The following is a 24,700-nucleotide window of genomic DNA, read 5'->3' as shown; positions in this document are numbered from 1 at the left end:
AGGGAAGGGGTGGTGTTGGAACTCGCTTAGCCCCACATGGAAAGATCTGTTTTCTGTGACTTGCAGCGAGGTCAGTCTCCAACCCTCGGGGCCAGTGGCGTCAGGAGACACATGCGAAGCCCTTCTGAATATCTCTCTTGGCTCATCTCTAGGAACAATCCTTAGGGCTCATTTCCTCTGACTTGTAGTTTAGAAATTTGGAGAGAAAAGAGGAATGAAACTAACAAGTAGAAAATAAATTCTTTTCCTGAATGGAATGAAGTAAGGGAAATTGATCCCACTTTGTGAGCTACATCTGTTTTCTCTCTGCTCTTGATGGCTACTCTTAGGTCCAAAATTCAGCCACTTCAGTGGTAAGCCAACTTTTGTTGGCCTTTTGGAACATGTTTCACTTTCATCCAGTCAGGGATCTGTTGGCCATCAAGCCCTTTTTGAGCTCTGGCACTGTTTCATTCTGAGTGCTTTGGATTAACTTCTAATGCTTCTTGCTGAGGAATATTCCTGTCTGTCTTTTTTACTGTGAAATGTGCTCCTGCTTGTTGCAGGTACTTGGCAAATAGGTCCAAAAGACATACACTGGCCATGACCAACCCTACAGCTGAGATCCCACCGGACCTACAGCGGCAGCTAGGACAGCAGCCTTTCCGTTCCCGGGTCTGGCCCCCTCACCTGGTACCTGATCAGCATCGGTGAGTAGCCACGTGAGCTGTGGGAGCTCCTTGAGGCTCATTGGACAGGCACCCTTCTGGCTAGTCTTACAGACATGGCGACTAGCATCGTGGCTTTAAATAGCATCCTGAACTTACATCTTCTCAACTCCTTAACTAAGCAGTGCCCAGGGCAATATGAGATGCTTCTTTCCCATTACCTCGTAGGCATGTTTAGTGCCTGCAGGTGATTCTCGTGATTCTAGATGTTGACTTATAGATGAAACTGAACTTGAAACCTGAAAGTGGGTGAAGCTCTTAGAAGGCCAACTGGAAATAGAAGGATTTGTAGCCACATCAGTAGGCTTGACCTTTAATAACCCATCGCCATCAAAAGAATGAGCACTTCTTATCACGTGACCGCTGAACAAGGAGCTTAGGTATGGGGGAAGATACATTCCTTTGTGAGCGGTAGAGCAGAGATACTGCATCCTCTTGAGTGTTGTGCTTGAAAAGTCATCCTTGCAATATTCTGATGGCAAGATCTTTCAGTAGGTCTCTGATACATTTATAATTCATTGTCTTAAAGAAATAAAAACAAGTGTAACCTTTCTTGCCAAGAAAACTTCACAAAACTGAGTTCAAGTAAGCCTTGGAACAGAGGGGAATGGCACTGTGCTGGCTTAAGAAGATGGTTATCTTCTGGGAACACCTCAATGACTGAAAATCTTAACCTTTAGTCCATCCTGAAGCTGTCCCCAAGCTCAAAGGCCACACTTTGAAAGCCACCACCAGTTGCTAGAGCTTATTTTCTTTCAATCTTTTTGGGAGGACAGCGAAAAGCAGTCTTACTTGGGAAGGTTGGAAAGCAGATTCCAAGGAGATTAAGTTTATAAATGTGTTGTTATTCAATCTTGCAACAGGCTCACACTGGCAGTCTTGACACAGTGCTTTTATTGTGTCTAGTTGCCCACTGGGCATCAGAGGTAATCAGCAGAGACAGGTGACCTCTGAGCAGACTGAGACTTCATCAGTGCCACGTTGGAACTTAGAAAGGAGGAAGATAAGCTTTTATAAATGACCATGAATAATGCAGTGAACATGCTTTATTAGTAGAAATGACATTTCTCAAATAAAACTCTGATGGCACAGAAAGACAGTATTTTTCTAAGGAGAATCTCTCAGGGCCTACACTGTTCCAATACTGCATCGAGAGTACTTCGAGTGATTATTAGCTGCATTTTCCACTCCAAACATTTTCTGTGATTTCTCAATAACTGAGCTCTACACTGTTACCTAATAGACCCTTTATTACTTTGTTTCTCCCTGTTTCTATCTTCCCCTCCTTTATAGCCCCACACTTAATTTTTCATCCTATGTCAGGGTCTGTTGTTTAGTTTCAGGCCTTTGGGTTTAATCGTTGTTTGATTCAGGTGCTCCTCAGGATGTGTTCTTATGGGGGAAGCATGAAGCTCAGCGCATCTCCCTAGTCTGCCTTTATCAGACCTGATATCCTGTTTACACCTGTTACTAAAGAAAGACCACATTGGCCCACGGCTCCATTTGTGTGGTCTCCACCCTGCCTAGTCATTGTCAAGGCCTTGCCTGCTGGAAATCTGTCTGCTGCCTGTTTTTGTGTGAACACTCCTGGTAGAGGGTTTCCTATGGTCAAGCCAGTTCGAATTGGAATGAATGTTTTATGAGTGACAGATTGTGTACGGTGGGGCATTTATGCAACCTCAGCGTGTCTCGATGGGGTTGTAAAAACATGGCAACACAAGAGGCTGAAGTAAGCCTTCAGGGGAAAAGAGAAACTTTCCCAGGCTATAAAACACTGAAAATGGGTAGCCTGAATAGATTACTGAATTCCTTTCATTTGCTGGAGGAAATGACTCAAGAACAGCACATATTATCTATTCTTCTGGGGTATCATAGATGAAGTCCAACATGGAGACAGAAGATGGGTCTGACTGACCTTCTCAATGTGGGAAGTGTGTAAGTTAAAATTAAAAAAAAAGTTTAAGTGTAATTAACAACAACAAAAACAACTGACACAGATGGATTTTATCTAGGTGGGGTGCCAAGTCCCTGTGTGAAGAGTGTAGTGGGAATATCAGCCTAACATGAGGCTGTCCTGAGTTTGAACATGATTGCTGCTAATACAAATAAAACACAGTTGATGCTATCAGTGCTTCCAAAATGAGCAGCTGCGTCAGAACTGTTCCACTCAATCCGCTGTGCTGGGCTGCCGGGGGTGTCAGTCTGTTCACAACCTGATCTTCTGGAAAAGCCATGAAATACCGGGACCTGGGAGTATTGCTCTGAGGGGAGAGAATGTGTTTTGTGCAGACAGACCATATTAACTCCTTGAAGAACATGACTTTCTGAATGAATCAGAAATGTGTCCATTATCAGAATATATTGCGAGTGTAAGAATCAAATTTTAGGAGACAATAGTATTTGCTTGCTTTGACTCCAAACACCTGAAGTAGAAGCAGAAATAAGAAGTATTGAGGAAATACTCCTGAGAGCGGCTCTCGCGATCACTGTTTCTGGAGTGCGTCTGCCAAAACCATTTGTCTTTTGTGTTGCTGAGCCAGATACATGTTCGTGTTCGTTTCATCAGCTCCCTCCTGTTCAGCTTCAGGTAGAGTCTGGAACAGGAGCCATCGTTAGAGAAGAGAGGGTAAAGGGCTTTCACCTGCTGCCAGAACCCTCTTGACCCCTCTGCACAGTCACCAGACCCTCCTAGTCCCTCCCTGTCTGCCACGTTTGAACTCGCTTGTTAACCCTCTTCCTTAGCCTTGGTTCTGCTTCGGTCCAGAATGAGTGACTGGCAAGGTGGTACATCATTTCACCCATGGCTCAGTGTGATGTCACCTCTGCCCTCGACGTGAAATCCTGATCCTTTCCATCAGCTGCTGGAATGCTGCCTTGGCAGCCTTTTATCTGCTTACCTCAACCCGTAAACATCTCTTTCTGATTAGGTAACAAGTACAGGTGGTAGCTTCTAACTCTGATGCTGTCTTAGGCATTCCTTATCGATAGCTTGTTCTTGCTTTCCGTAAGACACTGGCTGTGTTCTGATTGAGCAGTGGGTCATTTTGAAGGTTATCCACATGATTCCTCTTTCATTAGCAGGTTGGGAGGGTGCCACTGCTCTGAGAAGTTAACTTTCACGGCAGGTAACCTTATTTGCGTTGACCAGGTACGTGCAGGATCTTGAGGCCCACGTTCCTTAAGAATGGGCTGTCTCCATCTGGGGATCACAAGTCCCCATTTTCCCCACTTCAACCTGCACCCTCCGTTTTCTAGCACAAAACCTGTGAATTCCAGGCCAGACCTTTGACCCCACAGTTGACTGTAGTCTCCCTCTGGTCCGTCATACGGAGAACGCTGCTCAGGGAAAACTTCGGGTCAGACGGGTAGGTTTGCTCTAGGTTTCTAAAGGCACTAGATAGAGACATGATTATAAAAGCAAGAGTTCCTATACAGCTGGGCCTGAGGGATACTGTGAAGCTCTTCTCTCTGACCCAGTGTATTTGTAAGAACCGGATGTATTTGATCCCAGGACCTTACCGGGCTTGGATGTTAAGCCAACTCAAGGTAAGTGGACATGGACGACGGTCACTTGGATGCCTCTAAAGGGAAGCAGGCTAGGGAAGCGACTGGCCTCTGGAGACGACATGGAAGTGGCATAATGTGCAGGGCTGCACGTGCAGCCAGCAGGCTTTGTGTTCATCTGGAGCAGTTGGTCAAAACCCCTGAGTCCTAGCCCCTAACCTTCTCTTCCCATGTATTCAGCTCTACCTACAAGGACTCCAACACCCTGCACCTCCCTACGGAGCGTTTCTCCCCTGTGCGCCGGTTCTCTGATGGGGCTGCCAGCATCCAGGCCTTCAAAGCTCACCTGGAAAAAATGGGCAACAACAGCAGCATCAAACAGTTGCAGCAGGTACTGGAAGAGATGGCAGGCATCTCTGGAGAGGCGTGGGTGACAGAGACCGCTATTGCAGGAGGACCCGGGTGTTAAACTTTCTTCCCCCTTCATGTCAGCAGCACTGAAGTTTTAGAGGTTCCAAAGCGAATAGCTTCCTGACACTCTCCTTACTTCTTGTTATGTCCAGCTTTCCCCAGGAAGGGACTAAATTTTCCCCTTGTCTCTGTAGTTCATTAGAGAGGAATTTCTGGGCTTGTGTTTCAGTGGGAGGCCCCAGGGAACGTCCTTCGAAGCAACCCTGGCATTCCTCTCATGATTTATGGGCACTGGGTCTTGTTGGAGCCTGCTCTGCATTCTTACCACCTGGCATACTCTCCAGCTGGTATGGAATGGCGCTCCCAGAGGAAGGAAGTGCACCTCCAGGCTTTATAAAGGGCCGGCTTCCTTCCTGCCTTCCTGACGACCAAGCTTCGAGTGGCATGTGCTCTGTACACAGATTTCACACTGGAACCTTTGCTTGTACGCAGGCCATCTTGGTGTTTTCCTTTTGTTCAGCCAGGACAGAGCATGAATGTATTTCGTACACAAATGCCTACGTAAATGGGTTAGTTGCTCCTCAAGGACACTGTTCTTCTGTGTGGCTCCTTCTGCCCGTGAGACCTGGGGGCAGATCCGCATCTGCTGACATCACCGCGCGGCGTGGGCCTGGCTGCATCCCATCTGTATTAACCGCTTTCCCTCCAGGAGTGCGAGCAGCTGCAGAAGATGTACGGGGGGCAGATTGATGAAAGAGCCCTGGAGAAGACCCAGCAGCAGCACATGCTGTACCAGCAGGAGCAGCACCATCAAATTCTCCAGCAACAGATTCAAGTAGGCCTCTTCCCTCTTTGCTTTTTCTCCAGCTTCTCTGGAGTTTGCTTTCGGGCTGATTTGCCTGTGAACTTTGGAGGAGATCCCGCAGGGCAAAGAGGAGCTGAGTTGTATGCATGGTTGCTATGTTTGAGTAAGGGTAATCAAACCTTTTGATGAACAACAGTAGCATAAATCTCGGTCACAGAGAGTTTCTTCCCTTCCTGAGAACGGCTCTCGTTAATCCTCAAGCTCACGAGTGTTCTCTCTCCTTTCCCGCATTTGTTTTAGGATTCTATCTGTCCTCCTCAGCCTTCTCCACCCCTTCAGGCTGCGTGTGAGAATCAGCCCGCCCTCCTCACCCACCAGCTCCAGAGGTAATGAAGCGTGGTGTTTCATGCCTAAGCTGTTGGCCTGACTCTCATGGGCGATACTGACTGACTCTAACATTCACCTTGGAAGAACCCACTTGAAAAGCAGGGAGGCCAGTGTCAGTTTTCGTGGCCCCCTAAAACCCCGACTCCCTGTGCCGCTTCATTTTCTTAGCCCCGTGAACAAAGTAACCTGACGCCAGTAATAGAGGAGGCCAGACGGAGGCCCACAGTGACCTCTGCCCCCTTGGGAAGTCTGGGGAAATAAGATGTGGACGGCTCTAAGTAGACTGTGGTGGGCGGTCTGTGCATGTCTGTCTAGCCTGGAGTCTTATCAAAACCAAAGAAGTAGTTTCCGCCTGTGTGTCAAATGGCGGAAACTAACTGCAAGGCCACCCTGCCACCTCCGGAAGCGCGTTTGCTCATCTGGCTCTGTTGTTTTCAAGGTTAAGGATCCAGCCTGCAAGCCCTCCCCCCAGCCACGCCAGCAACCACCTCTTCAGACCGCCCAGTAACAGCCCTCCCCCCATGAGCAGCGCCATGGTCCAGCCTCACGGTGAGTGCAGAGGTTTGTGCCGAACCGTGGTGTGCCGCAGGGAGAAGTGAGGCCTAGCCTTGAGTGCCTCAAGCCCTCGATCGATTCGGGTGGCAGAGTGACGTAGTGTTCAAGGGAGGCTGCCTTGGTTTGACTTCTTCTACCAACTCCTTAGCTGTGAGACCTCAGGCGAGTTTGTTAACTTCTGGGCGCCTCAGCTTGCTCAAAGGTGAAATAGGGATACTAATACTATTTACTGAATAAATATATATGTTAAATTCTTGAAATAGTCTCCGGAACAAAACAGGTCTCAGTAAAGGTTGACCGTTAATAATATTTTTCATAAAACCCCCTCCAACTCTACCCAATGAAAGGCGACTACCGGAACCTTCCCTCCTGTCATGCCTGGGTTTGCTGATCCACTGGGCACGTGGCTCCTCGCTTGTGGGCGTTTAGATGAAGGTGAAGATGAGTGTGCCCTAGTCTGTGTGGGCCTTCAGAGACCAGCACTCTGAGCATTTAGGATTCCAAAAACTGAGGCTCTCTTAAGTAACGCCACCCAGTGTAGATCCCCTGGAGAGTTCGAATTGCTCTCTAGGCCCTTCCTACCCAAAGTGGGGTCCCCGACGAACCAACATCGGTGGGAAGAGTCGAATCTCATCTTACCGCAGACCCGCTGAATCAGAATCTACATCTTAGCAAGATCCCCGGGCCATTTGTATGTGCATTAGAGTTTGAGAAGCACTGCCCTGGATCAGAGCTCCTCAAAGAATAATCTACAGACCAGCTTTTGGGCAACTTATTGGAATGACAAATTCCTGGAATTACAAATTACTGAATCAGCATTCCGTGGGTCGGGCCCAGGAGAGCCTGTGTTTTCTCGAGTCCTCTAGAGGAGCCTTCGGCATCCTGGAGTTGGAGAAGCACTGCTCTGGGTGGTATGCAGGTTAAGTGTCCTCACTGGCTCCCGTGACTTCTGGCCAGCTGGTAACCTGGGCATTTGGTCACTCTGAGGTTCCTTTCTCTCCAGGTGCTGCATCTCCCTCCCAGTTTCAAGGCTTCCCCTCCCGCAGTGCAGTCTTCCAGCAGCAGCCTGAGAACTGCTCCCCTCCTCCCAGCGTGGCACTAACCTGCTTGGGCATACAGCAGCCTCCCCAGTCACAGCAGGTGACCATCCAAGTCCAGGAGCCTGTTGACATGCTCAGCAGCATGCCCGGGACAGCTGCAGGCTCTGCTGGCCGGGGTGTGTCCATCAGCCCCAGCACCAGTCAGGTTCAGATGCAGCACCGGACCAGCCTGATGGCCGCCTTCAGCTATGGGCACCGGCCCTTGTCCAAGCAGCTGAGTGCCGACAGTGCGGAGGCCCACAGGTAAGCCGGCCCAGAGTCACCTAGCCGTCTCTCCAGGTGACCTAGGTGGGAGGAAGCCCCTTAGCAGGGCGAGAGAGGAGGAGGAAAGGAGAAGGGTTCTGACTGGGCTGTGCTCATTTCAGCCTTATTAAAATTGGGGTGGTGGGCTTGGGACGGACTTGAAACCTATATATTGACCCAGGATCAAAATGCTAATGAGACAGAGGAAGACAAGGACAAAGCTACCTTACTATATGTCTGCAAAGAAGAAAGTGGCCAATTAGAGGAGTTGGTAAAAATGCCATTTCCCCTTGTCTGTTCTTTTAGGATTGTTTCTTTCTCTGTCACCCATATTCTAAGAGATGGGTACATCTTAATAGTTCAAGTGACGTTGCTACCTTCAACCAGAGGGGACGGGTGGGGATGACGCGTACATCCCCATCTTCCCTGCCCCATCCACCGCAGTCCTCTGTACCAGCGGGGGCTCCCCACTGAGGAAGCGTGGTAGCTATTCCCCTGGGGAGTCTAGCACACTTGTCACATGGATGCCTGGTACTCATTCCCTTTTGTGTCTGCAGCTTGAACGTGAATCGGTTCTCCCCTGCTAACTACGACCAGGCGCATTTACACCCCCATCTGTTTTCGGACCAGTCCCGGGGTTCCCCCAGCAGCTACAGCCCTTCAGCAGGAGTGGGGTTACCTCCCACCCAAGCCCTGAAACTCCCTCCACTTGACCAGTTCCCCACCTTCCCTCCCAGCACACATCAGCAGCCAGCGCACTATACCGCGTCGGCGCTGCAGCAGGCCCTGCTGTCCCCGACGCCGCCGGACTACGCCCGACACCAGCAGGTCCCCCACATCCTCCAAGGACTGCTCTCCCCCCGGCATTCGCTCACCGGCCACTCGGACATTCGGCTGCCCCCAGCAGAGTTTGCACAGCTCATTAAAAGGCAGCAGCGGCAGCAGCAGCAGCAGCAGCAGCAAGAGTACCAAGAACTGTTCAGGCATATGAACCAGGGGGATGCAGGGAGTCTGGCTCCCGGCCTCGGGGGACAGAGTATGACAGAGCGCCAGGCTTTACCGTATCAAAACGCTGACTCTTATCACCACCACCACACCAGCCCCCAGCATCTTCTGCAAATCAGGGCGCAGGAATGTATCTCGCAGGTTTCCTCACCCACCCCGACCCATGGTTACGCTCACCAGCCGGCGCTCGTGCACTCGGAGAGCATGGAGGAGGAGTGCTCGTGTGAGGGGGCCAAGGACGGCTTCCCGGACAGGAAGAACGTGAACACGTTGACCAAAGGTTGCCACGATGGCCCCCTGCTCTTGAGTACTGGCGGGCCCGGGGACCCTGAATCTTTACTAGGAACCGTGAGTCATGGACAGGAGTTGGGGATACATCCGTACCGACAGCCAGCTGCTGCGTTCAATAGAAATAAGGTGTCCAGCCGAGGTAAGAGCCCCGCCAAGTCCGGTCCTGGGCCAGTCTGCCCTCACTCAGTTAACTCAGCAGTATTACCTGTCTTCAGCTGGTACTCTGGGTTCCTAGGAAAAAAAGAATTCCTGAGAAGCCCTGCAGCACCGGTTAGGGGAGAAGCACGTAGGAAGTGGGTATTTGGTGGGGAAGGGGATCTGTTTTCAAACTTAAAGGAGAGTGATAGACAATTAACATACAGATAGTACAGTCAGTAAGGTATATTACCTGTTTCCTATATTCGTACCGTGCTTCCTTAGAACCCAGAATTTCTCGGCTGTCATCAGAATAGCTGGCTTTAACCTCTGCGGTAGAATAAAAGCCAGCCAGTGCTAAGGAAACAGGATTTAGTGTAAGTAGTGTTGAGCTAAGAGTCAGGGCCCCTCAGTCCTGGACATGCCTGTGTTACGAATGCAGTGACCTTGTCACTTAAACCTCAGGTTCTTATTTCCTCATCTGTGAAAAAGGGCGGGAGGAATAACGGTCCTTTGCAGAGTATTTGTGAAGATTAAAACATACACGTATGTATTTATGTTTATACATAATGTTTGTGTATGTGACACAGAGAGAGGGAGAGGGAGAGAGAGGCACACTGGATCATCTGAATGTATGATGTAAATAATTTGAGGTATTATTATTACTCTGGTCACTTTGTTAATAAGCTAGACACAGAATACTACAGCATCATAAGGGACCCCATGCCATTTCATTTAGTATCACTGTATAATTAGCGAGTACATTCATTTTCATTTGGGAGGAGATTGGGATTACTGTCAGTAACTTATACCCAGAAGACATTGTTCCACTCGTGTCATGGCATTCGCCCTACTCGAAATCTGGACTGACATCCCTCCCATCATCACAGATCTTGAAAACGAGTTTCTCCATGAAATATACAACCCCGAAGCTGGGCACTTCTCCCATCCTCCCCTTCTTGAAGCTGCCTGCCTCTCCTGCCCTGTCCTTTTAAAGTCAGCACACAAAACTCAACTCCTGGGGGAACTGGGTCCGCTGGCACAGAGCAGGATGGAAGACCTGGCTCTAAATCAGTTTACCTGCAGAGGACCTGGTGCCTTCACGTTGTGCTCATTAAGCACTGATAGGGATGTGGTTCCATAACACTCCAGTTAAATCCTGGGCTTTTGGGCAGATGGGTGCCATCTGGTTTGAGGTCCGCACCAGTCAGACGTGTCGTGTCCACCTGCGGCTGCTGTGTTTTTAGGCAGACGTAGGATGGTGGGAGGTTTCGGAGCCAGGCCATATGTGGATTGGCTGACAGACTTGGGGATGTTTAGGCTTGGGGGAAAAAACTCAGGAGAGCTATCATACCTGTCAGATGGAAAAGGTATGGGGTCATATCATGGGGCAGAACCAAGATCAGGATAGAAGTTGCAGCAGATTTCAGTTCCCTGGGGAAGACCTTCCTGAGAGCTTTCCAGAACAGGCTGCTCAGCAGCCTGGGAGCTTCCTGTGGCTGGGAGTGTTCTAGCAGAGGCAGCTTGATGGCATCAGGGATGCTGTGGGAAAGCTTCCTGTGCGAATGACAGCTTTCACCAGAAAAGGAGAAAAGCTGACACTTCCGTAGTGCTTTCCATGTGCCAGACACCAGATGCTGTTCACATATGAATTTGTCTAATCCTCACAACTCTTACTGTCCCCATTTTACCAGTGAGACACCTGAGGCACAGATTAAGTGATTTGCCCCCAGGGCCCACAGCTCGGGAGTAGCACTGAACCCGAGAGCTACTCACTTCACGCCAGCAGACACTCGCTGAGCACACGCTGGGTGTGCAAGGCTCGGGGAATGAGCGAGCGAGCACACAGTAGTGCACACTCCCCACCCGCACCCTGGATTGCCATGTGTGAAAATAACCTTTTGCAATATTTTTCTTCAAAAATACTCTCTCTGAATTCCCTTCACTTTTCCCTCCTGTGTGACTCCTATGTACAGGAAGACCAGGGGGCTTGAATTCGCCTGTGTCCCCTGATTGTCAGAGGAACCCCCTTTCGGCGGGCTTGCAGGTCTGTCTGGTGCCTGAAGGAAGGCAGGACGTGGCTGGTCCAAGTGCTGTGGCAGACCAGGGGAGGGAGAGACCAGTTCTCAGTCAGAGCAGGGGCAGGTTTCCCGCAGCAAGTGACATTTGAGTTGGGTCTTGGTGGATGAAAAGGATTTTGCCGTTTGGATTTAGGGGAGAAGCATGAGGAAAGACCAGCGGGTGGGAGTGTCTCAGGGACGTTTTTGGGAGGAAGCAAGCTGCCTTGGTCGGTTTGAAGTCTAGTCTACGTGAAGGAGTTAGTAGAAGCTGTAAGGGCCAAGGTTTCCTGAAATCCAGAGGATGATCTGCCTCCAGCGGCTCCCGGCAGCTTTAAATCCGTTCACTTCGCTTCAGGCCGAAACTGCAGTCAGGATTCTTTTTTTTTTTGCTGTACGCGGGCCTCTCACTGCCGTGGCCTCTCCCGCCGCGCAGGCTCAGCGGCCATGGCTCACGGGCCCAGCCGCTCTGCGGCACGTGGGATCCTCCCGGACCGGGGCACGAACCTGCGCCCCCTGCATCGGCAGGGGGACTCTCAACCACTGCGCCACCAGGGAAGCCCGCAGTCAGGATTCTTTTGATGAGTCCCTCCCACCTCTTCCCCAAGCTGAGTGACTACGGTTACTTCTCCCTCTTCCTTCCCCCTAACTTCTTACATCCGCCACCATCGCCACCATTATTCCCTGCAAGCATCTCTTGTGATTTCTGGAAGAGTCAAGCCATAAGTACACCCCTAAAGGTTTCAGCTCAAAACTACCCTGTCCTTGTTGCCTCATGATCAGTTTTGCTTCCCCCCCAGAGCCCTCTTTTTTCTTAAATCTTCTTTTCCTGACCTTTGATACAAGCTTTGCTAGAAGCCCTAATCTTAGCTCCTGCCCTGCTTGCCAGTGTATGGTAGAGATGATCCTTCCTGTCTCTGCCCAGTTTACTCTCAACTTACTCTTTAACTTAGCCACGGCGTACGCCTTTTCCTGAATACTGTTCACCTTGCCTCTTTCTAACCTCTTTCGACTTCTATTTTGAGACTTTTGGAACCATATATACAATTATCTTTAATAAATAAAGCCCCAAGTTTATTACCCTGTGAGTTTAGAATCCAGTATAGTAAAATAATGCAATAGAGAAAAAATAGCCCAGGGAAGCCCAAAGCCACTCCAGAGTTAAGAGTTAGAATCCCTCCGGGGATGTACCTATGTGTGTTTAAAATTTTTTCTTATCCTGAAGCGCCCCCATTGTCCTTACCTTAAACCTGTGACCACCCCGACGCCTAACCGCTCCTCCCATCGTGAGGGATGTCAGCTAGGTGCCCCCTCCGAGAAGGTGTTCAGAGTTGGTCTGCTCTGGGCTTGGTGCTTTCCAGCCAGTTACTCATTTATTGTTCACAACCACCTTGGGCGTATGTCTTATGATCCCTTTTACAGGAGAAACTAGGCTCCACAATCTCTTCCTGCTTTAACCTGACATGATTCTACTCTTTTAAAAACATGAGAGCTCACAGTTTTACAATCGCCAAAGAATCATCCGATAATTTGCCGTTCCTTCTGCCAAGAAAGGGTTGTGATGTGCTCCGCCCACCACCCTGCAGGCACGAGGGTGCAGCCCGTCCTTGTTTATGTCTTTGTTGGGGGGACGCCTGCTGCTTGCTCTGATGAGACCTCCATCTCTGTGTAGTTACACACGGGCCCCCAAACACTTCATGTGTTACTTCTGTGATAGAGCAAATTCAGCGAAATTTATTGAATGACTAGATCAACACAAGACTGTATTTTAGGTCCAGTGGGGAATGCAGGGATGAAAAGGTGGAGAACCTGCCCTCAGGGAGCTCGTACTGGGGACTGGGGGTTGGGAGAGACAAGCTCAGAAATGGCCTTAAATGAAGCGCTACGTAATGAGTGCTGTAAGAGGTATAATTATAACGAGCAGAGCTACTGGCATCTTTCTAAAATTTCTTAAGGGTCGATTATCAGGGATTGCTGGTGTTAGTCAAGGAAAATTACATGCCATCGTATCAGCGGCCATGCTTACCTATTTCTCTTACGGCCGTATGTATGCCACCAATCAGCACGGGGCCAGGCACTGCCAGAGCGCTGAGCAGGCAACATGCCAAAGGTCTCTTTGTAATGTGTAGAAGGTTCAGGGCTAGACATGCCCCATGCTGCCTGTAATCTCCTGTCTGCCACTCCAGAAGTAGAAGTAAGGTTTATCTTCCCTCTGTAGTATTACATACACTTTTTTTTTTTTTTTTTTTTTTTTACTTTGCAAATAAATATGATAGCATAACCGGTTTACACAGTGAGATTACCAGCTTGAACTCACAAAGAAAACTGCATCCTCTTCTCGGAGCCTGCTCAGCTTCAGCAGCATTGGTGGACTCAGGCCTCAGAGGAGTCAAATGATGACGGGGACTGGGAGGGTTTACCCCTCAGAACCTCTAGGAGGGGTGTGCACAGCATGTCACTTCTCTCATTTTCCCTTAAAACCCAGTAAATGAGTAAAGGATGAGTCAACATTGACAGATTCAACAGAGTTGTGCAAGCTGCCCCGAGGTTCTCTGGGTAGGTGGGCGCTGCGCTTTGGGTCCGTTTGTGTAATTATTCCCCTTGCGTGATCAGATGATCATCCTTCCTCCTGTACTGTCTCTGGTTTACTTGGGTAAATACCCGAGAATTCTGCCCCTAGCAGTCCTCTTTCCGCATTATTTATATATCCTGTGGTGAGCTCCATAGTTCCTCCAGCTGCTGAATTGGCATAAAGAAGGCCAAAGATTTGAGCCCGAATTTCCCGTTCCTTGGCCAGTGGCTTGGTCTGTTTACACACATGCCCACATTCCCCCACCCCGCCCCCGCAGCTGCCAGACTGGTCAGAGGGTCTCACCTATAGAGTGTCACAGGGGACTTCTAAACGCAGGACTCAACATTCTTACTAAAAATACTTTTCTTGTGTAGTCCTTTACAGTTTATTAAAGACCCTTACACATGTGTTAGCTCTTGAGCCCCCAAACAACCCTCATTTTTCAGATAGGGAAACTGAGGTTAGGAGAGATTAAATGACTTATTCAAGTTCATACACTGTTTGTGATGGAGTTGGAACCTGACTTCAAGTTTCCCGAATTCCTAGTCATATTCTTTTCTTTATGCCTCCTTGCCTCCCATTCTACCCCTTCTCAGTTATATCTGCCAAGCAAAAGATGCCAGTCCTTCCAGATCTTCGACCTGTGAGTTACATTGAAATTTGAACAGACAGAGCCCTGGTTTGTTACCCAACTCCTATTAATAGGCTTTTGTTGTTGTTGTTGTTGGCTGTGCGCGGGCTTTCTCTTGCTGCGCGCGGGCTTTCTCTAGTTGCGGCGAGCGGGGGCTACTCTTCGTTGTGGTGCGCGGGCTTCTCATTGCGGTGGCTTCTCTTGTTGTGGAGCATGGGCTCTAGGCACGCGGGCTTCAGTAGCTGTGGCACGTGGGCTCAGTAGTTGTGGTTCGCGGGCCGTAGAGCGCAGGCTCAGTAGCTGTGGCACACGGGCTCAGTTGCTCCGTGGCATGTGGGATCTTCCCGGATCAGGGCTCGAACCCGTGTCCCTTGCATTGGCAGGCAGATTCTTAACCACTGTGCCACCAGGGAAGTCCTTAATAGGCTTCTTTTTCATCTAGTTTGTTTGTTTGATTGATTTTGGTTTGGTTTAGTTTGGTTTTTTCGGCTGTGCCTCGAGGCTTCTAGGATCTTGGTTCCCCTACCAGGGATTGAACCTGGGACCTAGCAATGAGAGCACCGAGTCTTAACCACTGGACCGCCAGGGAGCTCCCTTTCGTCTAGTTTTTAACTTCCATTTGTCGCTCCTAAACCAGAGGCTTCTTTCCTGGAAATTAAAGTTTCAGTGACTCACTTGTTCACTTACCTATGGGTAAATTGCCCCCATAATTCTGGAAGTAGGATTCTGTGATAAAATCATTTTCTTGTTTGTTTTTGTCAACTGGTTCATTGTGCCCCATCCACTCAGAAGTAACATCTCTGAAATGAGTATGAGTCTTCACTGAGCTCATAACAGAGTACCAAGCTCAAGTAAGCCCTTTACCCACCTGTGGAGTAGGTCCTGTTTTACAGATGAAGAGACTGAGACCCAGTGAAGTCAGTTAACTTGCCCAGGATCCCCCACCTCAGGAATCCTGGTGAAGCCAGGATCCAAGCCCAGGTCTTCCTGACCCCAAAGCTAGTGCTTCTGAGCTCTAGGCCAGGGAGTCAGGAAGGCTCGTCATGTGATTTGTCAAGCAATAGCTTGCTCTGTCTTGGTGGCACTTTCAGGTGTGTTGGCACCAGACCCAAAGGCTGTGAAGAGAGCAGACTAGGAGGACAGAATCCATGGGACCTTCTCAAAGGCAGGGCCCAAAGGAGGGTAGGTGTTTGGGTTTGGAGAAACCCCATTCTCAGGAATAAAAATAGATTTAAAAAAGAGAGGTGGGTTGGGGGAGGGAGATTCAGCATACATATCAGATAAACACAGTGAGGCCTCTGGAAGAGGTGGGAAGGAACTGAAGGTCAAGAACCAGGGCTTACACATGCTGTTAGCCTTGCCATTTCCTCACGTTTGATAATCATCCTTTAAAAATCTTTAAACAGGAGAGCTCTCGTGTTTGTCTTTGGGAGAGCAAGGAGGTGCAGCTCATGAGATTTGCATCCAGCTCTATAGTCCAGAAAAAGGGAGCCCCAGGGAATTGAGTGGATGGGGTTAGCTATCCAAGAAGAAAGTGTAGGCATTAGAAAACACTTCGGAAAAGTAAGAGGCAGCTATTCGTGTTCCTTCCTGGCAAAGCAGACTCAAGAGCCAGTCCCTCACTCCACAGAGGCAGCCTTGCACCACTTCCTGCCGGTGGCTTTTGTTTGGCCCTGCGGCCAGCACATGAGCTATGTCCACTGAGAGGAATCGGGCTGGGTGGGTAGGATGGGTGACCTAATCCCACAGAGCAAGTCCTGGCGTAGGCTTTCTTTTATCTTCCCCTCACTGCTGGCTTTTAGCTTTCAGTAGCAAAAGAGGTGGCTCCTGGCTCTTCCTTTGACCTCTTTGCTCAAAGAACTTTCAAAAGATTTCTCACTTGACTTCATTTTTGGTAGTTTGGAAGCTCCCATCCTTTCACTTTTCTCCAGAGTGTTTTGCATTACCAGCAACGTGCGTGTCACTTTGTTCCCCTCCCTTCCCGTCCTGCCTCAGCCCCTGAACCCAGGCCTCACCTTGATGGTTACGGAGACCATTTGAATATAGAGACCTGAAACCCTTTAACCATCACTCAAGCAGCGCATTTTACTTTCGTTATTCAAATAGATACTGGGATGGTAGCATTAGGACTGTATTTCCTATTAAAATTTGTTTAAAAACCTGGTCTTGCTAAGGTACAGTTCATCAGGAGATGAGCCCAATAGTTGCCAGGGAGCTTTAACCCAGAAAAACCAACCAAGCAAAGAAAACGTACGTTGAAGTTCTAGGCTCTTGAGGACTGGAGCCAGGAGTGCCACCAGGAGGATCCTGTCAACTTAGGTGTGGCCCTGGTATTCTTCTTGACCATCCTTGGTCAAGAAGAAGAAATACTCAGTCTTCATGAATTCCTCTTTCTCTCCAAAATCCAGTCCACAGGGTTATATGACTCTGACAGGTGGCTAACCCACATTAAGAGAGTGTTTATTAATATCAGTTAAAGAGATTATTATTAAACACTGGGAAGAGGACAATGTTCTGGAATAGTGAAGGCTCACGAACATGCATAGAATACATGAGGGCTTGTCCTCAAAGAATTTACAGTTTAGTATGAATACTTAAGACAAGTATGCAGTTGAAGATGGTGCCAGGAATAACATCAGAGTAATCAGAGTCCAATAGAGTCTTCTGACATTTAAAGGAAGGAAAGATCTATTTCTGTTTGAAAGGGAAGTTTTCATAAAAATTATAACATTTGAGCTGGACCTAGAAGGATGAGTTGATTCGGATTGGCAGGAATGGAAGTAAAAGAATCAAGCATTTCCAGAGAGAGAGAACAGTGAGAGCAAATGCATTGAACTGTCCATGGTCCCATTTGACCAGAGCTTAGAATGTAGAGGAGAGCCGTGTGGCGTACTCATGGAAAGAGAGGCTGGGACGGTGTTGTGAAAATGAGGGGGCTTCCCTGGTGGCGCAGTGGTTGAGAGTCCGCCTGCCGATGCAGGGGACACGGGTTCGTGCCCCGGTCCGGGAAGATCCCACATGCCGCGGAGCGGCTGGGCCCGTGAGCCATGGCCGCTGAGCCTGTGCGTCCGGAGCCTGTGCTCCGCAACAGGAGAGGCCACAACACTGAGAGGCCCGCGTACAGCAAAAAAAAAAAAAAAAAAGAAAATGAGGGGTTTGGGGCTCCCCTATAGAAAGGTTAGCCTTTGTAGGACGGTGCTAGAGGGATGGTTAGGAGACTTTTATAGTGATCCAGGCAAGAGGTAACAGGATTTCAGTGGAAGCAGTGAGATTAGTAAGAAAGAGACTGAAGCGGCCAACATTGGAGGGGCACATTCTTCTGACTTAAGATGATGTGGAACCAGGAGTAAGGAATCAATGTGAACTGCACAAGCTCATCATACCCAGAAGATTAGGAAAGTAGGCACCAAAACCAGGATGTCTGAAAGAGATTGTGGGGGAAAGCTGATGAGTTTAGAATTGGACATGTTGAGTCCAATTGAATTGGACAGGTTGAAAGATACCTAGCAAATAGTTAGAATTTTGGATCTGGAGCTTAAAAGAGCATTTCTATAATTCTTTATAGAGAAGCAGTGTAGTTGAAGTCGTGAAAATAGGTGATACTGCCAAAGTAAGTGTGGGGAGAGAGAGACGGTCAAGGATAGAAATGTGAAGAGCGAAGGAGCTGGGGCCAGCAGTCAGAGGAGGAGAGGAGGGGACTGGGTGGTGTACAGAGGGGAAGCCAAGGAAGGGGAGAGAGGCGTCCACAGGATGGAGGCCATCCTCCTAGGCTAGAGGTCCTGAAAGCTCCAAGAATGATTCTTCTGTGCATCTAGGTGTGGGAACATAGCACTGTCAAATCAACAGAGAAATGAAGAAAAAAAGAAAAGGTTCAGTGTGATGCAGCCAACCACTGATATGTGGGATTTTTTTTCTCCTAAGGGTGTGATCCCTGCAAGAGAGCGCCTCGGCTTTGCTGTTAAGACTCAGGGTTGGCAGGCTGGTCCAGGCTCCTCTGAGCATCACCAGCCAGCTGAGGATGAGCGGAGAGTGCGCACGTGGCCCTCACCATTGCCCACTGTCCCTTGCGAGACATTTCTTTGGTGAGGGTTGCCAGTGTTGGGAGAAACTCTAGGTCTGCTGACCCTATTTTGCTCTGTCCCCTCAGAGTCTGTCCTAGGGAACTGCATGGATAGAAGTTCTCCAGGACAAGCAATGGAGCTACCAGATCACAATGGACTTGGGTACCCAGCACACCCCTCAGTCAGTGAACACCACAGGCCCCGGACCCTCCAGAGACACCACACGATCCAGAACAGTGACGATGCTTATGTATGTTGGCCCCCTCCTGCTTTTCGGAAGTGGGGTCCTTGAAAACAGAACTTAGGAATGCGGGGTAGCATCTACTCTCCTTCTCCTCAGCCAGAGTCCAGCGCCTCCGGGCACTAAGGGAGCATTTCTCTGAATCACCGTAACAAGCAATCCTGAACTCCAGGAGAATCTCCGTAGAATCTGAGCTCCACATTTGAGACTGAGGAATCAAGAACGGTTGCCGTCTGTTTCCTCTGGTCTTAGTTACTGAACTTCTCCCCAGACAGTCGAAACTCGGGCCCCAGCAAATGAGCCTTCAGGCTCTTGGTTAGTTTTCTGGCAGCTACATTGAATTTCTTCAGATAAGGGAGCTAATCCACTCGGGGCAAAGCGTTGTTTCCTTAGGGCAGACTCGTAGGCAGCACTGTCTAATACAGCAGCAACCAACCACGTGTGGCTTTTCAATTTTAAATGTAATTAAAACAAAATAAAATTGAAAACTGAGTTCTTCAGTCACACACGTCACATTTCAGGGCTCAGTAGCCCTTGTGGCTGCTGGCTTCCTACGGGGCAGGTACAGAACATTCCCATCCTCACACAGAGTGCTGCTGGCAGTGCTGTCCTAAGACAGACTCCTCATGGTGATGAGATAGGTCAGAAACCTGGCACTGGAAGGCCATGTAGATGTCAAGGGCATCTGACCACCAGCTGAGATTCACCGTGCCCCTCCCTTCCCACCCTACCCCCAGCCCCAGCCTCAGCTTCCCGCGCGGTCACCATTGGCGCATCCCCCTTTAGATGGCCCTGCAGAGGAAGGGAGTCTGGGTGGTAGCGCTTGGGGCTGGTGCTTGAGGCCGGCCGTTGCCTGGGCTCTTTTGGAGGGCACAGCTGTCTCTAGGGGTCCCTGAGGGTGGCGCGTTTTCTGATATCCTTACTTCTTTCCCTAATTGTTTCCTGCAGGTGCAGCTGGATAACTTGCCTGGCATGAGTCTCGTGGCTGGGAAAGCACTTAGTTCTGCCCGGATGTCAGATGCGGTTCTCAGTCAGTCCTCGCTCATGGGGAGCCAGCAGTTCCAGGATGGGGAGAATGAGGGTGAGGGGTGTTATGCGTGGGGCAGCCCGGAGAAGTTCCTGGAGGGGCCCCGCCTTCCGTGGTCACCAGGGACTACTCCCCTCTTGTACAAACAGCCCATGGGGAGCCACGGCATCCGCAAGGGGTTCTGTCTGGACGCAGCCTTTCCGCAGTCCTCGCGCACCGAGCTCCGGGTCGGGGGCAGGGGCGTCACGCTTCTGTCTGCAGCGCGCTGTTAACATGCTCCTTCCATAACGCTTTTTCTGGTTCTGATTAGAGGGCACCGTGTCCTCATGTCTGTCTCCCTTTAGGACCAGTAGAGGGAGGGTATCGTAGTTGCTATAAAGCCCGGGCTCGGGAGTGGGCAGGTCTGCGGTAAATTCTCAGTGCCCTTTACCGGCTCCACAGGTCAAGGCGCTTAACCTTTCTGAGCCCCAGGGTCCTCCCTGTAAAGGGACAGAAACAACAGAGCCCCTGTCCTAGATTGTGCTGTGAGCATTAACTAGCTTGGGGGGTTTAAAGTGCTTAGGCCAGTGTCCTGAGTACAGAGCGTGCCCAGGAGTCAGTGTCTGCCAGCCGCGAGGGTGTCCTCCACACCACGGGAGCTGACGGTGCTCGACGGTGGGAGACTGTAAAGGAAGAGGGAAAAACGGACACTGGGGACAACAGGAAGGAGCCTGGCACCCAGCCACGGTCACTAGCCAGACCGAGGGCCTGCTCTGAGCTAGAGTTCAGGGCTGGGAGTCGGGCTACGGAAGGTTCAGACTTCTCCTCCACCTCCGTCTACCTCTTGCCCACCTACCACCCCGCTGCCTGCACATCTCCCATGTTGCTTCTGGTCTTGCAGAATGCGGGGAGAGTCTTGGAGGTCATGGGCATCCAGACCTGACTGATGGCAGCCAGCATTTAAACGCCTCTTGCTACCCGTCCACGTGTATTACAGACATACTGCTCAGCTACAAGCACCCCGAGGTCTCCTTCAGCATGGAACAGGCAGGCGTGTAGCAAAAGATGGAGAGTGAGTATCACCCTGGCTGGGGCCAAACCAGCCCTTTGGCCCAGTACCAGCTCCTGATCCCATTCAGGAGATCCCTTCCATGTGAACTTGAGCCAGTGAACTTGACAACGCCACTCTTCCCATCAAGGTCTTTGTGTCTTCCTGTTCCTTCATTAAGCACTACGCTAGTTGTTTGGGGGTGGATGCTGGCCATAGTCCCTTGGTTGAATTATGGGGGATAAGACGTGTTATAGGGGCCACAGCCTCCACAGAGTAAGTGAGCTTAGGGCTTCAGAGGACAGACGGGACCTCTGGCCAGGGTAATGGGAAAGGAGGTGACCCTTGAACGCAGTCCTGAAGGATGAAATTCAGCAAGAAAACATGGCCAGCCAGATTTTGTTAAGGCTGTGCTGCAAGTGGCAAAATATTCCAGAAATGTGTGATCAGAGGCCAGTGGTAGAGAACGGATAAACAGTCCAGTCTGGCTGGAGTAACGCCTAAACGCACACAGCAGGTAGTATCGGTTCTGTCTTTGAAAATTCATTGACAGAAAAGACTTGATGAAAGTTAAGCCACCTGGCAAATCCATACTAGGCAGAACTCTTTAAATATCTGAGGTAAAGCGCACCTATGTTTTTTTTTCTTTTTTAAGTTTTCAGTGGAATATATGAGTCTCTCTCTTTTGAAACTAATTCTCTGTGTCTGCTGCTCTGTTGCAGGTTTATGTACTGCGCGGGAATGAAAAGGTTGACTTTAAACCAACAGTATCTAGCAGCATTGCGCCAAGTTGCCATTGTGTTTCCCTCCACCCAGAATGTCGGCTCCTTTCCTCACATTTGGTTCATCAGCGTGCTGTTCTTTTGGGTTCTGAGGGGGGTTTTGCCACGTTCGCCTGTATGACCAAGTCACCAAGGAAATAAACAGGAAATCCATGTTCGCCACCTTTCGTGAAAGTGTATTTGGTGTATTTGAGTTGGTGGTTTTGTTTGGTTTTGGTTTGGATTATTTTTGATTGTTTTTTTTTCTTAAGTATGTTTTCTTTTGGAGGTGATTTTCTTTCTTTTTTTCTTCCTTTCTTTCCTTTTTTTGAGACAGAAGAGCAAAGCAGTTAGTGTACGGTGGCCAGGGGCGCAGAGCCACTCCCCTCCCTGGCCTCCGTCCACAGAGCGCCCTCCAGTCCCTGCACTGCTCTTCCGCAGGAGCAGCAGCTAGAGGGTAACATCCTCTGGAATCTTAGCAGCTGGAGAAAGAGACAGAGGAAGGGATGACAGCCTTTGGCCCTTGGAGAGCAAAAAGAGAAACCCCAAGCCTGGAACCTGGAGTGGTCTTTGCTGCTGGGATCCACTGAAAAACACGTCTGGCCCAGCCAAGGTCATATGAGAATGTTAGCACGGAGGCTGCGAGTGGCCTGGCGTTCATGGGTTGCCAGTTAGAACATCTGTTTGGTGTGTAACTCGGCTCCCCTCTTACAACCTGGAAAGTTGGTTGCCTTTATCATCCTGCTGGTTCTACCCGTGGACTGAACACCCGACAGTGGTACACTATGCTTTTGTGTCACCTTTTATTCTCATTTTATATTGTGCTGTAACAAGGATTGTTGCTCCATATATATATACACACATATATGTATGGACGTATATGTATACATCCATATATACATACATATAATGCTTTTCCTTTTCAGCCTCTTTGTCACAGGCAAGAAGAACAGGAGGTTGTCTTGGGTCCTGCCTCTCTCCTAACTTCTCCTTCTCCCTGGGCATCCTCAGCCCCTATTTTAATTCTTGATCATGTAGGAATTGTTTTTGGTAAATGTTGATATTATTGTTATTATTATTGTTATTATTATTATTAATAAATAAAAACAAAAGGAATTTTTGTTTAAAAGAGAAATGTTTAACCAGATTCTGTTCTATTTGAATTGTGACTTGCACCTTTTGTTCAAAGTATTTTATTTAGACCTTGTAATTGTGAGCCGCTCTCACTCGTGCCAGTGACAGATGTAGTGGTCTCCTTTCCCCCAGCTGAAGCAGTGCATATGCAATAGCTATTATTTGTGTCATTATCTTTATTTTTCTTCGCTGTTAGAAACCAAAGTCTTCTCTGCTGGCTGGGGGCTGACAGAGGATCTGGGTTATCGCCTTCCGATCTTCAAAACAAGGAAGAGGTGTTAAATATCCCGACTCTTGATCCATTTTGCTGGGAAAGCAGAGTAAAAGGTCCCCCGGCACCTCCTAGTCTTTCATCCTGAATTTGCACAGAAGAAAGCGGGTTCCCAGCATGGCCATCCTGGCGTTGCTGACAGGATCCCCGTGCAGCTTGTCCTTCTCACTGATGTTGGCAGCTCAGCTCCTGGACCCGGTATCCCTCGAGTGGGTTTCTGCAGTGCAAGAGCCTTTCCTGGGATCTCTCCGTGTCTCCTTGGTCCCCAAATCCCCTCCACTTGGTGGGGCCACCAGCTGCTCACCTTCTGGAAGCAACCGAGATAGCCCAGACAGCCACTGTTGACTTCTCCGGGCTCGTTGCACTTCCCATGCTGGCCTCCCACCACGTGCTCAGCCTGTTCTGTTCACGGTGCTGATGGACCGAGCAGACTGCCGCCCCCCTGTGACCACCCAGACGAAAGCCAGTGAGCCTATTAACCGTGCCGTCTTGCGAACTACACTTTTAAAAGATCATCGCTTTGTATTGTAGTGACCAATATGCGCAGTATATGTTGAATGTATATGAACATACTTTCCTATTTCTGTTCTTTGAAGATGTCAGAGTATTTTTTTTCTTTCTCATTTATGTTGAACTAAGAAAGGATTAAAAACCTCCAGACCCAAGTTGCAGTAAGACCTTTAGTCGTTTCTTGGTGGGCACTTACAACTTAGTAACTTGGTTGGACAGTAGGGGATTGTGCAAATAAACACCTGGTTATGATCTTATGTTGGTATGTTTCTTGCCTTTGTGGTTTGGAGCCTAGTTGGGAGAAACGCTCAGGCTGGAAGCTGGAATGCTGGAGGCTGAGGGCGTGTAGCGTGGGGCTTTGAGCAGTGCTTTATCTCACCCCACCTTGCGAGACGAGCATTCTCTAGAAGCCTGAACTCGGCCCCACTCTGGGTCGTCAGGCACCTGGCTTGGACTCTGGCCCCTCAGAAGGGAACGTTAGAGTTTCCTGAGTCGGGTGGAAAACATTCCTTGAGAGCGTACTACTGAAGGAGTAAAAGGAGGACCTCAAAGAGTTGGCACAGGCTGGGGCCTTTATGGGGTGACCTCAGTCAGCCCAGGGATACGATCAACTGTAAGTGTTAGGATGGAAGGGGACTTTTGCTATAGTTTTCCCCCTTTTTCCACGGCTGGACTCCAGAGGGCAGGGTAGAATTTCTAGCAGGGTCCCAGCCATGGCTGACAGATAGCTGATGGAAGGCCCTTCTATGAAGAAAGATTACAGAAGCTGGAAATACGGAGTTTATAGGAAGAAGAGGGAGAGGAGGGAGGCCATGGTGGACCAGAAAGTCGCTGTGGGACTGTTTAGAACAGGAAAAAGCCTCAAGAAGAGTCTTCTAGAAATCGTCTGAGTGTGTACACAGGCCCGTGGAAGGCTGGGAGTGCCTCTGAAACCAAACAGCGATAAACCCAGATGCCTTCAAACGATTGGTAAGAACCTTTTACGGGAGGTGCCACGCCCTCCTGAATGCAGCCAGGATGCCTTTGAGATGAGCTCAGAGCCCTGCCTCCTGGATGCAGGCCCTGAGGTCTGAGCTCTAGAAGATGGAAGCCCTGCTGACAGATCCTTACTCGTCTCTCTGACTTTGTGGTAGCCCCCAGCCCGTTCCACCGGCACAGATCAAGAATTCGGAAGGCTGGCGTGCCTGCCAAGGAGCCAGACGTCTGCTCCTGCTGCCTCATCTCCCAGGCGGGAGGGCAGGAGAGAATCTTGGTTGGTTACAATG

General features: G+C 49.5%; 1 protein-coding gene across 8 annotated transcripts in view; it reads left to right on the top strand.

The window, feature by feature from the left end:
* The window catches only part of SIK3 (SIK family kinase 3), a 296,083-nt gene extending 272,391 nt beyond the window's left edge, over positions 1–23,692 (top strand). For 6 of the 8 annotated variants that reach the window (XM_089915561.1, XM_089915560.1, XM_089915558.1 and 3 more), the window contains 11 exons: positions 546–689; positions 4,452–4,602; positions 5,332–5,457; positions 5,728–5,813; positions 6,254–6,363; positions 7,373–7,712; positions 8,270–9,147; positions 18,551–18,714; positions 19,654–19,786; positions 20,613–20,783; positions 21,482–23,692. In XM_089915561.1, the coding sequence (XP_089771687.1) occupies positions 546–689; positions 4,452–4,602; positions 5,332–5,457; positions 5,728–5,813; positions 6,254–6,363; positions 7,373–7,712; positions 8,270–9,147; positions 18,551–18,714; positions 19,654–19,786; positions 20,613–20,770 (2,290 nt within the window). In that variant the 3' untranslated portion in view covers positions 20,771–20,783; positions 21,482–23,692. The remainder of the gene's footprint in view (positions 1–545; positions 690–4,451; positions 4,603–5,331; positions 5,458–5,727; positions 5,814–6,253; positions 6,364–7,372; positions 7,713–8,269; positions 9,148–18,550; positions 18,715–19,653; positions 19,787–20,612; positions 20,784–21,481) is intronic. The other 2 variants (XM_089915559.1, XM_022559219.2) reach the window with 1 other exon arrangement.
* The last annotated feature ends 1,008 nt before the right edge of the window (positions 23,693–24,700 follow it).

The sequence above is a fragment of the Delphinapterus leucas genome, chromosome 7, assembly GCF_059928025.1.
Source record: "Delphinapterus leucas isolate spDelLeu-1000000601 "Yukka" chromosome 7, BTC_Dleu_Yukka2, whole genome shotgun sequence".
NCBI classification, from domain to species: domain Eukaryota; kingdom Metazoa; phylum Chordata; class Mammalia; order Artiodactyla; family Monodontidae; genus Delphinapterus; species Delphinapterus leucas.
The sequence above is the reverse complement of the archived record's forward strand: the minus strand, read 5'-3'. Positions and strand labels throughout refer to the sequence as shown.